This window comes from Triturus cristatus, chromosome 12 (assembly GCF_964204655.1).
Source record: "Triturus cristatus chromosome 12, aTriCri1.1, whole genome shotgun sequence".
In the NCBI taxonomy this organism is placed as follows: domain Eukaryota; kingdom Metazoa; phylum Chordata; class Amphibia; order Caudata; family Salamandridae; genus Triturus; species Triturus cristatus.
In genome coordinates, this window is record NC_140595.1 from 611,386,421 (window position 1) to 611,399,276 (window position 12,856).

General features: G+C 45.8%; 1 protein-coding gene across 2 annotated transcripts in view; it reads left to right on the forward strand.

The window, feature by feature from the left end:
* Window positions 1–12,856, forward strand: part of FANCA (FA complementation group A) — a 1,007,136-nt gene that overhangs the window by 12,515 nt on the left and 981,765 nt on the right. The window contains exon 1 of one of the 2 annotated variants that reach the window (XM_085637704.1): window positions 9,980–10,027. The exons of the other annotated variant lie outside the window; for it this stretch is intronic. Coding sequence (XP_085493830.1) covers window positions 10,009–10,027 — 19 coding nt within the window. The 5' untranslated portion in view covers window positions 9,980–10,008. Of the gene's footprint in view, window positions 1–9,979; window positions 10,028–12,856 lie in introns of those variants that run through there. 2 annotated transcript variants of the gene reach the window in all.

Here is a 12,856-nt window from a genome sequence, read left to right on the forward strand (position 1 = left end):
GCAGGAAATAATAAAAACAGGCGCGCCATTAAAGAAAACAAACGCGCGCGCGACTCGCGCTAAAGAAGGAGGCAGCAGGGGGAGGGAAGACAGGAGGGGGCCTGCGCCTGTTTCTCTTCCGGGAACGAGCATAGGCACCATATGTTTGCAAGTTAATTACAAACATACGGTGTCAAAGCACGCTTCCGCAAGGGAATCGCCAGACGTGCACGCGTTGCCATTAAAAGCAATGCAACGCATGCACGTTTTTGGCTGAAAAGGCGCATCGATGGCTAAAGGTCTTTCTCCTATGCAACGCATGTGCACTGCGTAGGCGAGACCTAAAAATGAATGTGTCCGTCTGTAACATAACTGGTGCTCATGTAAAGCGCTCCAATACCTTCGGGTCGAGTTCATGCTATATTAATCTGCAAAAAAAATTGTGATGTGACAACTGCAGCTTCAAACGAGGAAAGAAAGACGCCCATTGTAAAGGATAAATTCGATAAGATGTACATGTAATGAAATCCCAAAGAGCAGGTGGCTTTGTGACGTTAGTGGCATAAAGAGTCAGGAGGCAAAGCAGCGAGATTGGCTCAGAATAGGAAGTGCTGACCCTCCGAACACACCCTAAGTGGGAAGGTTTTGCCCAGACGCAGGTCCTGTGCTCACTGCGCCACTGGATTCAAGCTAGCCTGGCTGAGGGGTGATGCCCCAAAACCTGTCCCGGGACGCTTGTTTCCTGTCCAGGGTGGACCTGGCCTGGCAGTTCAGGCTGGACTGTTCCCATGAGGCACAGACTCTGATTTGCATATGGCTGGATCCAAACTGGGGTGGCGAAGTGAGCTAAAGAAGGGTCCCCATCCCCCACAGCTGATAGTTAATTTACAGAAGAGGGAGTAGCAAAACACTTTTTCACTAGGCAATTTCCATAGGGAAAATTAGACAACGATACAGACAAAATGACTGAACAGAATTACAGCAAATTTAGCAGAAAGGTAGATCTTTACTCAGAAAGTTTGCTTTTTTCCATTTGGTGTAATTCTCTTCCGCTATTTTAGAGAAACTAAGGTTCAAAATGTATAGATATCTGTTGCTGTGGAACTCCTGAAGGAAAAAACATCAAAGCGAGATTTCTGATTGGTCGGTCCCACAGGACACCTACAGGACAGCGCAATGTGTTTGGCGGCTGCAACATGAAGAAAAATGTTGTGGCTGCCATTCTAGGACTCTGGGACTTGGTTCCTGAGTCCGTCCTGTAAAGAGATTTAATTAACAGCTTATAGAAGGGGGCAGAGTAAGGATACCCTGACACCCTAACCCCTGTTTGGGGGTCCAAGAGGAACCCCTATCAGGGACAAAACAAAAAAAAAAATTGCCGGCTCATTATGGTCCCCCAGGAGTCCTGCTGGAGCCAGCGTGGCCCCCTGTGTGGTCCTGTGGGACTCTCGCAGAAGTCTGCAGGAGTCCCGCAGGATCACAAAATTATATTTTTTTTAAAGAAAATGAGTGTTGGTGGTCAAAGGCTGTGCTTGGCATGGGATGAAGGGTTGGTTGCCCGTATGGGATTGGCTGCTGGGCCTAGCCAGGGGAAAGTGCTATTAAATGGTAAGCCCCTACTATGCACAGTCAGCGCTGAGTGCGCAAACTGTGCATAGTGCCCCTTCCTTCCAGAGATCCAAGACCCATTAAGTGGACAAGCTCCTGCTACACACACACAGTCAGTGCTGAGTATGCAGACTGTGTGTAGAGCCCACCCCCTCCAGAGATAGAAGCACATTAGGTGGGCAAGCCCCTACTAAGCATAGTCTGTGTGCAGTGCAAAGACTGTGGATAGAGCCCACTCTCTCCAGACATGTAAGACTTATTAGGTGGGCACAGTCAGCACCGTACAGACTGTGCTTAGAACCCACTGTCTTCAGAGACACAAACCCAATTAGGTGGGAAAGCCCCTACTATGCACAGTCAGCGCCCAGTGCACAGACTGTGGTGAACAGAGCTAACGTACATAGACTGTGGTTCATAGAGCTAACGTGCATAGACTGTGGTGCATAGAGCTAACTCCCTCCAGAGATCTTAGACCCATTAGGTAGGCAAGTCCCCACTATGCACAGGCTGTGCATAGAGCCCACTATCTTCAGGCACCCAAGCCTTCTAAGATGTGCAAGCCCCTACTATGCACAGACTGCACACATTCCACAGTCTGTGCATAGAGCCCACTCCCCCAGGAACCTTAGCCCTCTTAGGTGGGCAAGCCCCTACTACGTTCCGCGTGTGCTCTCTGCGCTACATTATAGATAGAGGTGTAATAAGTTGTTACTTTATTTATTTTATAAAGCATTGAAATTCACTGAAAAAAACAAAGGTTAAAGTGACGTTGTATTTATTTTTGGGCCATTTATCCGTATTTATCCATATTTATTATATGGTTTCTATATAAATGGTGATGTAAAAACTGTACATGCCCATATTTATTTAACTGATAGAGCCACACTCATTTTTTGATGTCTGTCGTGATTTAGCTATTTAAGCTGTCAAATATTATGTAACAATACATCCACTAAATATTAGCATTATAACACAAATGTATGTTGACATATGCCATTAATTAAATAAATTCCATCCTGTTTTTAGGTCTCGCCTAGCGATTGCGTTTACGCAATCGCTATGCGAGACTCTAGTAAGAGGGGCATTTCAAAGTGCTCCCAAAAGTGGATTGCATGGCGAGCACGCGCACAATCACGTGCATCGTGCCGCCATGCAATCCGTTTGGGGAAGCGCTTCAGCCCACTGGCGCCATCGGCATCATACTTCAAAGGGTCCGCTCCCCCGCCTGGAATGCGCTCCCCTCCAAGCGCGCGCGCCACGCTCCGCCGCGTCACAAATTTGCTTTCACTTTCGCGTGGCGGGCGCTCGCTCGCGTCCGGACCACTTGATTTTCATTGATTTTCAGTAATTGTGCCTTCAAGTGTTTGCTTTTTGCCTGTGATCGTTCGTTGTTTGTTTGTCTTGCCTTTATTGTCCTTTTGTCTGTCTCTTTTTCCCATGATTGTACCACTTTTTTTGCCTCTCTTTCCTGTGATTTTGCCTTTATTGTGCCGTTGCCATTCTCTTTTGTTCATGATTGCGCAATTATAGTGCCTTTGCCTGTTTCTTCTTCCTCGTGTTTGTACCACTTGTTATTTGCGATTATTCTGACTTTGTCTTTCACTTTCTCCCATGATTGTGCCATTTGTTCTTTGGTTGTGCCTTTTTTTCTCATGGTATTTCTCACCTAGCCTTGGCTCACTGCCTCCTCGAGTGATCCCTTTCCCTCCCTCTCTCCCACCCTTACTGCTCTTACCCATTCCTCGTGCCTCCTGCTTCTTTCCACTCTCCTTCCTCCCATGTCCCCCTGATCCCGAATCACCTCTACCAGGAGGGACTCCTACCCCTCCCTAATCACTAAATGGCGGTCGCAGCTCGGAACATGCATTAAGCTGGCGGAAGCCCTAGGCTCCTTGCTCAGGACTTACCTCTGAGTAGTCCTCTAACCAGTCAATGCCCTTTCAAACCCGGCCCCAGCGCCTCAAGGCTCTTGCCTCGATCATTCCTCTCTCTCTTCTATGACCTTTTTGCCTTTTTTTCTCTTCTGTGCCACTATTTTTCTCTCTGAATAATGATTGAGCCATTGTTTTTCCATGATTGTGCCTTCCTCTGTTTGCTTTTTGTCCGTGATTGTGCCTTATCCGTTTGTTTTCTCATTATTTTGCCACGTATTTTTGCCATTAATGTGCCTTTGTCCATCTCTTTTTCCCATGATTGTGCCATTCGTTCTCCCCGTGATTGTGCTTTTGTTTCTTTTTGCCAGTAATTTTTCTCGCAATGCCCCTTTCGTGATACCATTCCTGCCCTCTCTGCCGCCCGCCCTCCTCCCCACAACTCCTTACCTGTTCCATGCACCTCCCACTCCATCTCATTCTCCCACAAACTTCCCAGCCTGCCCACCGCCCCTTGCGCTTCTCCCCCTTCCCTGGACCTACTCAATGGAGGCTGCAGTGGCTACCAAACAACACCAGGAAGACCAGCATCCGAGCCCTCATCACTTGCAGACTGGACTACAGAAACACCATCTATGCAGGAATCATCAACCAACTCACAAAAAGCATTTGCAATGCAATAGGTCTCGCATTATTAAAGTTTGAGCTATTGTTGTTGCATTCTTTAGCAATGCCAATAGCTCAAACTTTAATAATGCGAGACCTATTGCATTGCAAATGCTTGTTTAATTTCCCATGCTGTCCATCTGCTAAACTGTTGGGCTGCAATTCATGAAATACAGCACAGAGAGTCACTTAAAAGAAGCACAATTTCTGTATTTATCCACTTTTCAAAATAAATGTAGACAGAAAACACATTGACATTTTTCTGTCTGTATTTATCTGTAAAAATTCGTAAAAACGGAAAACCGGGAGCCTTAATTGTAATCCAGTTTCAGGTGCAAAGAGAAGTTTGCACCTAAAATGGGATTACTGGCTCAGTGGTAATCAAGGCTTTATAAAGAGGAGGATGGGGAAATGGAAGAAAGTGAGAGGAAGAAGTGTTGCCTATGCCTTAGACATTTTATTATGATAGGAGTCCATGACAAACTGTATATACTAGTATTTTTACTGGCTGTAAAATTTATGGTTGTTACGCAATTTATTTGTGACACAGAGCTCTAAAATGCACCATGTGTTTATTTATCAAAAAAATCTTGATAAATAAATATGCCAGGGGAGGATCAGACATGGTCACAGATTGTAAAGTAGTGGGCTATTTGGTTAGGGCCCCTTTAGAAATTGAAACACTATGAATCTTAACCCAATTTCCAGTGGTGACTGCTACTTAATGTGGGTGGCGGGGCTGGGGGTAGGGGGGTGACACCAGAAGCAGGAAGCACACAGGCTCCCCGACTCCCCTAGCCAATCACGATGCTGCTGTCACCAGCATGACAGCAGCATCATGACTGGTCTGAGCACTGTGATTTGGCGCTCAGAGAGGGACTGGGAGACTGTGCATGTTCTGGCTGTGCAATACAGCCGGGTGGAGAACATCCTAAGTGCACATGACTATTTGGCCGCGCATGACTGTTTGGCCGCCCCAGGATGGCCGGCCAAACCGTCATGCGCACTTACTTTTCCTTTCTGAACTGCTCACAGAGTAGTGGGGCGATGCTCCTCCGCGTAACAGTGGAGCCTCCGGCTGCCAATTTCTTTGGAAAATTGTATTGTAAATGCACATTTGTCCCTATTTAATTCAATATTACTTTTGTATGGATTAGATATCCTTCTTCCACCCTTGACGGAAGGCGGGGCATTCCTGCTGTGTTAGTTTGATTGCTCTGTGCATTTCATAGCGTATATGTATGCCCCACCTATTCCAAAGTTCACCATGCAGAAATGACGAATGATAAGAGTGTTTATTGACATTCTTTGGAGATGAGCTCTAGAATTATTCTGAAACTTTAAGTACCGTGTGTTGTCACATAGTCCACTTTGAAAAATATCTATTTTGATCCATTATTGGGGTACAATAAAAGCATGCAATGGTTTCCTTGAGAGTAGCAATAACTACTGGTTTTAACCACTAACCTTGGGCTCTGGGGTAGTGAGCTTCTCACCATGAAGCGCTTCAACGACTCGCCAGGAACAGTAGGAGCTATATAAATGCGATTACAATGTAATACAATTCAGTATCTTGCAGACCTCCCCGTCAGGCCTGAAACCGTTCACGTGAACGTTGTTTACATATGGAGGCGATCTTGGTTCCACCCAGGGGTGGAAGCGCCGAGGGATATCTGTTGCCTTCTTTGTGTAGACAGATGTTCAGGATGATTAGTCGCTGTTCCCCTGAGACAGCTGTTTCCCAAAGAGAGCTGGCTAGGGCCTGACACGCATTGTTTTATCTCTCAAGCCCTTGGCACAGATAGAACGATTGTGTCTTTGCTGGTGACAGCTCACATGGGGTTGGGCTCTCGGTAAACACAGGCGCTGCCATTCACAAGTCATCTCAAACTCGAGAACCTCTGAATGGGCCTGTACTCGCCCAAGCCCCCCCACCCCCACCCGGCCACTTGGGAAAATACAGGACCATACCCTAATAACCTCGTGTTGATGTTGGTTTTATATTATATTTATGTGCGGATAGAGGCCCTTCTTCGGTTTCGCGGGCAGCAGGCAGTGTCTGTGAGGACTAATGTTTACCTCTGGGGTCCCACAGACAGTGGTAGCATCCAGCCCCAATTGCAATGTGTTCCTTCTTTCTATTGGCTCTTTGACAGTATCTAGGGGATGCAGTGGAAGCTTCCTCCAGCTGAAAAACACAGTCAACAAATGAAAACTCCCAGACAGAGATATCACGTTTAAAAAATAAATGGGCCCTCATGCTGAGGTGTGTGGGTAAGCCAAAGTGGTGTTCTCACGCCGGAAATTAACAATTACCGGGGGTATAGGTAAATCCAAAATGCTGGAATACCACAGTAATCCAATTTGCGGTAAAATCACAGATTTTCAACCGGCATACAGTTTTAAACATAACATAACATGTGCATTTATATACTGTATGTTCACCCTTGGGTCTCTTGACTGTGAAACAACAGAATTTTATTGTAACCCAACTCAGTGGTACTCAGCCTTTTTAGATGGGGCAATGGGGGGGGGGGGGGTGGCATTCCCACACGGTTTACAACTGAATCAGGACTGACACCAAAGCTGGCATGGGGGCCTAGGTCTTTATTGGTAGCAGCAAAGGTTTACCAGATGAATAGAGCACCCCCCCCCAAAAAAAATCTGGTCTTTCAGGGGAATAGGCGAGTGCTGAGAGCACTACCCTGTATGACTGTGGAGAGTGTGCCCACGGGTTGACGGGGGAGCCACGACATAGTCCAGTCCAGTCCGGCCCTTGATAACGATGGAAGACTGGAAGGGAATGGGCCAAGTAGGGAGGTGGGAGGCCATTTCTCGTTTTATATTTTTGTTTGTATTCACTTATGTTTGTACTACACAATGTGTTGATTCTGTATTGGGAGCGACACGCCAGTTTACCCCGCAGACTTTGGGACATTGCGACGCTGGAGATAGTGTCTCGAGAGCAATAAGCTTCGTAGCAGCCTGGACTAAGACAGACACAGACAGGGTTCGACTGGGAAACACATAGGCCCGGGCACCCCTTAGAGAACCAGATGACTAAAAGAAATGGGAGCGTTGCTTCACTCCCATACCGGACGCACAGCTTGATTGCTACATTGCAATAACAATACTGATGTTTTATCCTTTCAATCACTTTTATTCATAATATTCCAATGTTCCAAATATTCATTCCATTTTGCTCTGTCACATGAGAGCCATTACATGTATTTAGGTTTCTGATACTGCAGATATGTCCATCTGGGCCTTTTTCTGAAGCAGGAAATATACATGGTTCATCCTCAGTAGTACGATATTCCCAATGCATTTCGGGCTATTTCATCGCCCTTCGTCAGGGGTTCACTACAAATATCAAACACCAACATTAGATTATGTATTTAAGCTTCACAGTGTATCACATACTAAACATTAGTTGACTTAATCCATGTTAGCGGGAGAACGTTGATTATGGTGACAATTTCAAACATGGATTAAGTCAACTAATGTTTAGTATGTGATACACTGTGAAGCTTAAATACATAATCTAATGTTGGTGTTTGATATTTGTAGTGAACCCCTGACGAAGGGCGATGAAATAGCCCGAAATGCATTGGGAATATCGTACTACTGAGGATGAACCATGTATATTTCCTGCTTCAGAAAAAGGCCCAGATGGACATATCTGCAGTATCAGAAACCTAAATACATGTAATGGCTCTCATGTGACAGAGCAAAATGGAATGAATATTTGGAACATTGGAATATTATGAATAAAAGTGATTGGAAGGATAAAACATCAGTATTGTTATTGCAATGTAGCAATCAAGCTGTGCGTCCGGTATGGGAGTGAAGCAACGCTCCCGTTATTTTGTGATGGATTCTTGCTCACTTGGTTGCAGGGCGGACCGCGCATCTGGGCTGCACACACAAACATCTAAGCTGATGAAATTAACAAAAGTTAAACGGTGAAGAAAAGATATGCACGTTCACTCTTACATTTAAAAGAAAATGGGCCACATTTGCAAATCAGGCCGGTTTTAACTTGTCACAGCCAACTCCATGAGTATTTTGTAAGGTATGGAAGACTGTATGCATTTGTGTTGCTGCAGGCAGTATTTGCATTAATATCAGAGAAATCAACAGCGAAAACGGGCCCAGTTGCCCATAAAACAGGCCCACAAACTGTTAAAAAAATGGCCCACACACTGATCTGTGAGACTAGCCCATTGAGAAAGGCCTGGTTGCTCTATAGGCCAGTCCAAACCTGAAGCCAGATGCAGCCGGGCTCTCATCGAATATGCCTGTGTGCATTGTATGTATAGTTGCATACATTGCAAAATAATAAAAATATTGAAAAATCAAACCTGATCTCAACACCTTATAGGTTAGATAATACTTGTGTTTGAATACTACTTAGCAGAAGGAACATTGAGGTGCATTGGTGGGTGTCAATGCACCTCAGGGCAGAGGGTCATACTTTGGTCTGTATTTGGACTGGGGTCTGTCTGTGTGGTTGCTGTTTGTGCTCTCACTCGGGGAACACTCTATGGCCAGAGCTGCAGGAGTGTCTGCGATGACGTCATGGCATGTTGAGGCTGAAAGCAGACTGAAGGCTGTGGTGGCCCCTTAGTCAGAAGCAGAGAGTATTTACTTCAGGTCCTGAAGAACCTTCATATACTGATATTAGCCCTTGGCCTCTGTTATGATGCCCAGGACGCCCTTACCATTGCGTGTCACTGTGAACCTCTTGAACATACATGTCTTCTGGAAAAGAAGAGAATGACGAGGTGAAGAGAGTGTGGGTGCCGCCTGGAAAGATACTTTGCATCTCCAACGGATGCTCTTCACTAACCATGTGAATGAAGACAAGAAGGACTACAGGTCACGTGCAACCACAAGACTCGCACACACTTTGAAATAGTGGGGGTCCACTGTCGTGCTTAGAATATAGGCTCCTCTTACTCCACAGCATCCGTGTTAGGCAATCTTGATCCAAAGTTGTGGCTGCCAGGATTTGTTGTCAGAATTTCGGAAATCTCACAATGTGTTATTTATTGACATTCGACAAAAGTCTGAACTGGAATCTGAGAAATATTCTAGCACAACACTTGTGTTAAAGAATGTAGACTTTGGACTTGAACACTATTTCAAGAACCATTAAGGATTGTGAACTCATATTGCATTTGTTTGTTCTCACAAGTAGTCATCAATTACCGTTGCAAACTCTTATATTGCTCTTGTTTGTTCGCAGAATTCATCCATTAAGGATCACAAACTCTCATCTTGCATTTGTTTGTACAAGAGTTGTGAATATGAACCTCATCTTGCACAGGGGTTCAGGTCTGGACGCTTTCCAGTAATCCTGGTCTGGGTCTTCCTCTATCCCATGTACGGGGGACGGTTTTCATTAGCCACAATGTCACCACACACTGGAATGTGTGGCAGGCAAGTGCTCTCGAGAAACTGCAGCCTTACCAGGAGGAAGAAGCCAAAGACATAAAACATCTCCTTGCTGGACGAAGATTTCAAAGGATTGAAGAAAACCCCAGGTCCGAAATCTAGAAGCCAGGATCAGCAAGCAGAGGGAGCGAGGAAACAAGCAAGGGAAAGTGGCTTTGTGGCAACTGACCCTCCAACCAGACTGAAGATTTTGTATAGTAAAAGAATAGGAATAGGAATGATATCAAACATCACAGGACAAGAAACACTAAGGATTGGAAAAAACAGAAAGGAATCGAGGAACGAACAGCATGATGGAAAAGGTAAAGAAACGGGAATGAAAACCTGGCACGGACTAGCTACAGAGGAGCTTTAAAATCGTGGGTCAGCTGATTGCCATTTTCGAGCTGGAGGAGCAATGAAAGAGAGCTAGGAGCCCGGAAGCATGAGAAGGGCAGCCCCAGGTGAGTGAAGCTCTCAGCCTGCAGTGCAGCTGCAGGCTTCATGCATTTCCTGTGACCCTGGAACCGCCAGACCACGTAAGGTACCACGGTTCTCAGTACACAGGCGACTGAGACGCAGTGGTTGCAACAACTGACTATAATAACCTAATTAGAAGATGCTTGGTATTAGGGTATTGCTTAAATGAGCAAATGATTGTTCAATGTTTAGGTGAACTATATGATAATAATGAACATTATGTTACATTTTATGAACCATTTGTGTTGAAAGTAAGTACAACTACAGAATTTTATTGCATATCTTTGAAGGTAGCTCTTTTTTAACTAACAAGCTTTATGACGTATAAGATTATTTACATATTTTTAGAGTTTCTGGTTTCAGCCAATTCCCCACGGTAAAAAGTTGGCAGAATAAAAAAAATGTAGGGTTTTGTTTCAAACCGGAAACCACCAGCATTTGGCCAGTAGATGGCAGCAGAGATCCATTAACGCTGCAATTTTATCTTCTTGTCAAAAATTGCTGAAGCCGTGTAGCGTGTACCTGGATGTCGGCAGCGCAGCTTCGCCTAGCTTCACAAGGCACAGAAGGGCAAGATTATGGGTTGGAGGAATATACCCGAGGCGCTGTGAAGCTGCTGCACCTCCCCTGGGATGCCCAGGCAGATCAGATTTCTTTGCTGTGGAGGTTGGTGGATAAGACTCCAGCTGATGTTGCTGTCAATTTTCCTGAAGCCAATACCACTAAACTTGGCAATTTTTCATAACTTTGCTTACCCCTTTGAGCCACAGATTGAAAAGCTCTGAATACCTATGTATAATTGTTAAACTCTGCAGCAGTGTTAGAAACAACAAAGCAGCTGAGCTGCAGCACAGAAGCTGTGAGGCCGAACAAAGCTTTAGAAATAGAATTGTGTTTTCACCTTTATACTAATTAGAAGGAATGCCAATTGGTGCAGTGAAGTGGCCCCGAACCAGCATTAGACGTTAGGCTGATTCGGCAGGAGATTGAAGTCTGCTTTCTCTCAGCAGACATTACAGTTTGTACAAATACAGCTCTCATCTTGTATCAGCAATTCGCATCCATTTGCGAAGTCTTCCATTAGCGATAGCAATATTTAGGGAGGCATGTGCTTCTTATGTGTTACATGGTTGAGGTGGGCCGTTCCTTTCAACAATTATGTGAGTTCCACCTCCCCCTCCTCTCCTCCCCCAAACTGTTATCTAGTCTGCTCCTAGGCAAGGGCAATTTAGGACACAGACATTTTATGTTTTACCTTTTGTAGTTCTCCTGGAGGCTCCAGAAGTTGACACAGAGCAGCTCTCAGATATAGACGTTCTTAATTAAGGCTTACATATGTGACTGCAGGAGTCTCGCATGTAAAACTGCCCATCAATAAAACTTACTTTTCCAGTAATATTCTTTTTTATATAGCACTTATCTCTTAGTACTGTGTCTCACCGCTGTAACTCAGATTATTCGATAGTACTCAATTTACCCACCTTGGAAGCATAAAAGGCAGTGCTCAATTTGTAACAAAACAAGTGCCAGGGCTTTTCTCAGGAGGCCACTGCAGCTAACCCCACCCACTGCTCCAGCCAGAGCTGCCAATGACAGTACTAGACATTTCACAGCTTACACTAATTACCATGCCACCCAAAGCTATAAGAACGCCGTGGGTGGCTGGTAGTATTCATTTTAATGTATATTACATTAGTAAACACTGTGGTTGTGCTCATCTCAAAATATGACAGACAGGACCATCATGTGGGGGGCTGTCATTAGTGCCGGTGTTGGGAAGTAAGTGCCTGTGCCGAGCACCAGAAACCACCTGCTCATATTAAGCACTGATGAAAGGCTACTCCTTGGCAGAATTTGAACTCATTTTTTTTTTTTTTTTTTTTTTTTTATAAAACCTTTATTATTCGCAGTTGCATCATCTTACAATGTACATTCACCATCCAAGGTGTCGAATCAGTTAGACAATAAGCACACGTTTCCAGATGGTAGGACACAGCCATTCAGCCGGCAACCCGGAGATCCGGCGGCGTTGTGCAGGTTGACATTTTTACAGGAATTAGGTGCGTACATTGTTAAAAGGGAGGCCTATGGTGCTTTTCGGTGTTTTGTTGTGGTGTTCCTTATGCGCGTTGTCAGCAACAGAGGATGGCGCTGTGTTCCAGCCCACACCGCGGCTATTTCGGTTGCCACCCAGGCCCTTAGCTTGAGTCGTACAGGACACCGTGGTTACCCCCAAGTGTAAAGGCCTCCGGGCAGCTTAGGGCCAGCGTCGTGCTCTTAGTGTAGGCTGGAGCGCGACAAGGAGGTTTCGGTATAGCTCACTGTGACATATATGGCAGCACGTATACCCAGCGAGTCCAGGTTGCAGCTTCGCAGTTCAAGTCTATGTGTGTGCTACGTGGCGCGCATCCGTCCCTCCAGCGCTGCGCCCCTCAAGCCGCTAAGTGTCTGGGCACGCCTGGTATGCAACACAGTGCGCTCTGGGTAAGATCGTTCTGCACTTTCCGGGCGTATCCGTCCCTTGCAGGGAGTGTGCGCCATCGCTGCCTCATCATCAGTAAGCGGGGCAGCCTAGGTAGGGTAGCGCTTCGGGGGCGCCGGACGACGCATCCATCGTCTGTTATCTGTGGTTAGGTAGGGATCCGGTCAGGGAACTTAACCAATAAACAAACTGTTCCCTGTGCATGTGCGGCGATAGGGGAAATCAAGGTTAGGGTCGTAAACTCAGGCGGGGTCGAGGGGAAGGGGGGAGGAGGGAGGAGGAGGTCATTCTGCGTAGGAGCGGGAGGGGGCATCAACTGTCGAGTGGGGCA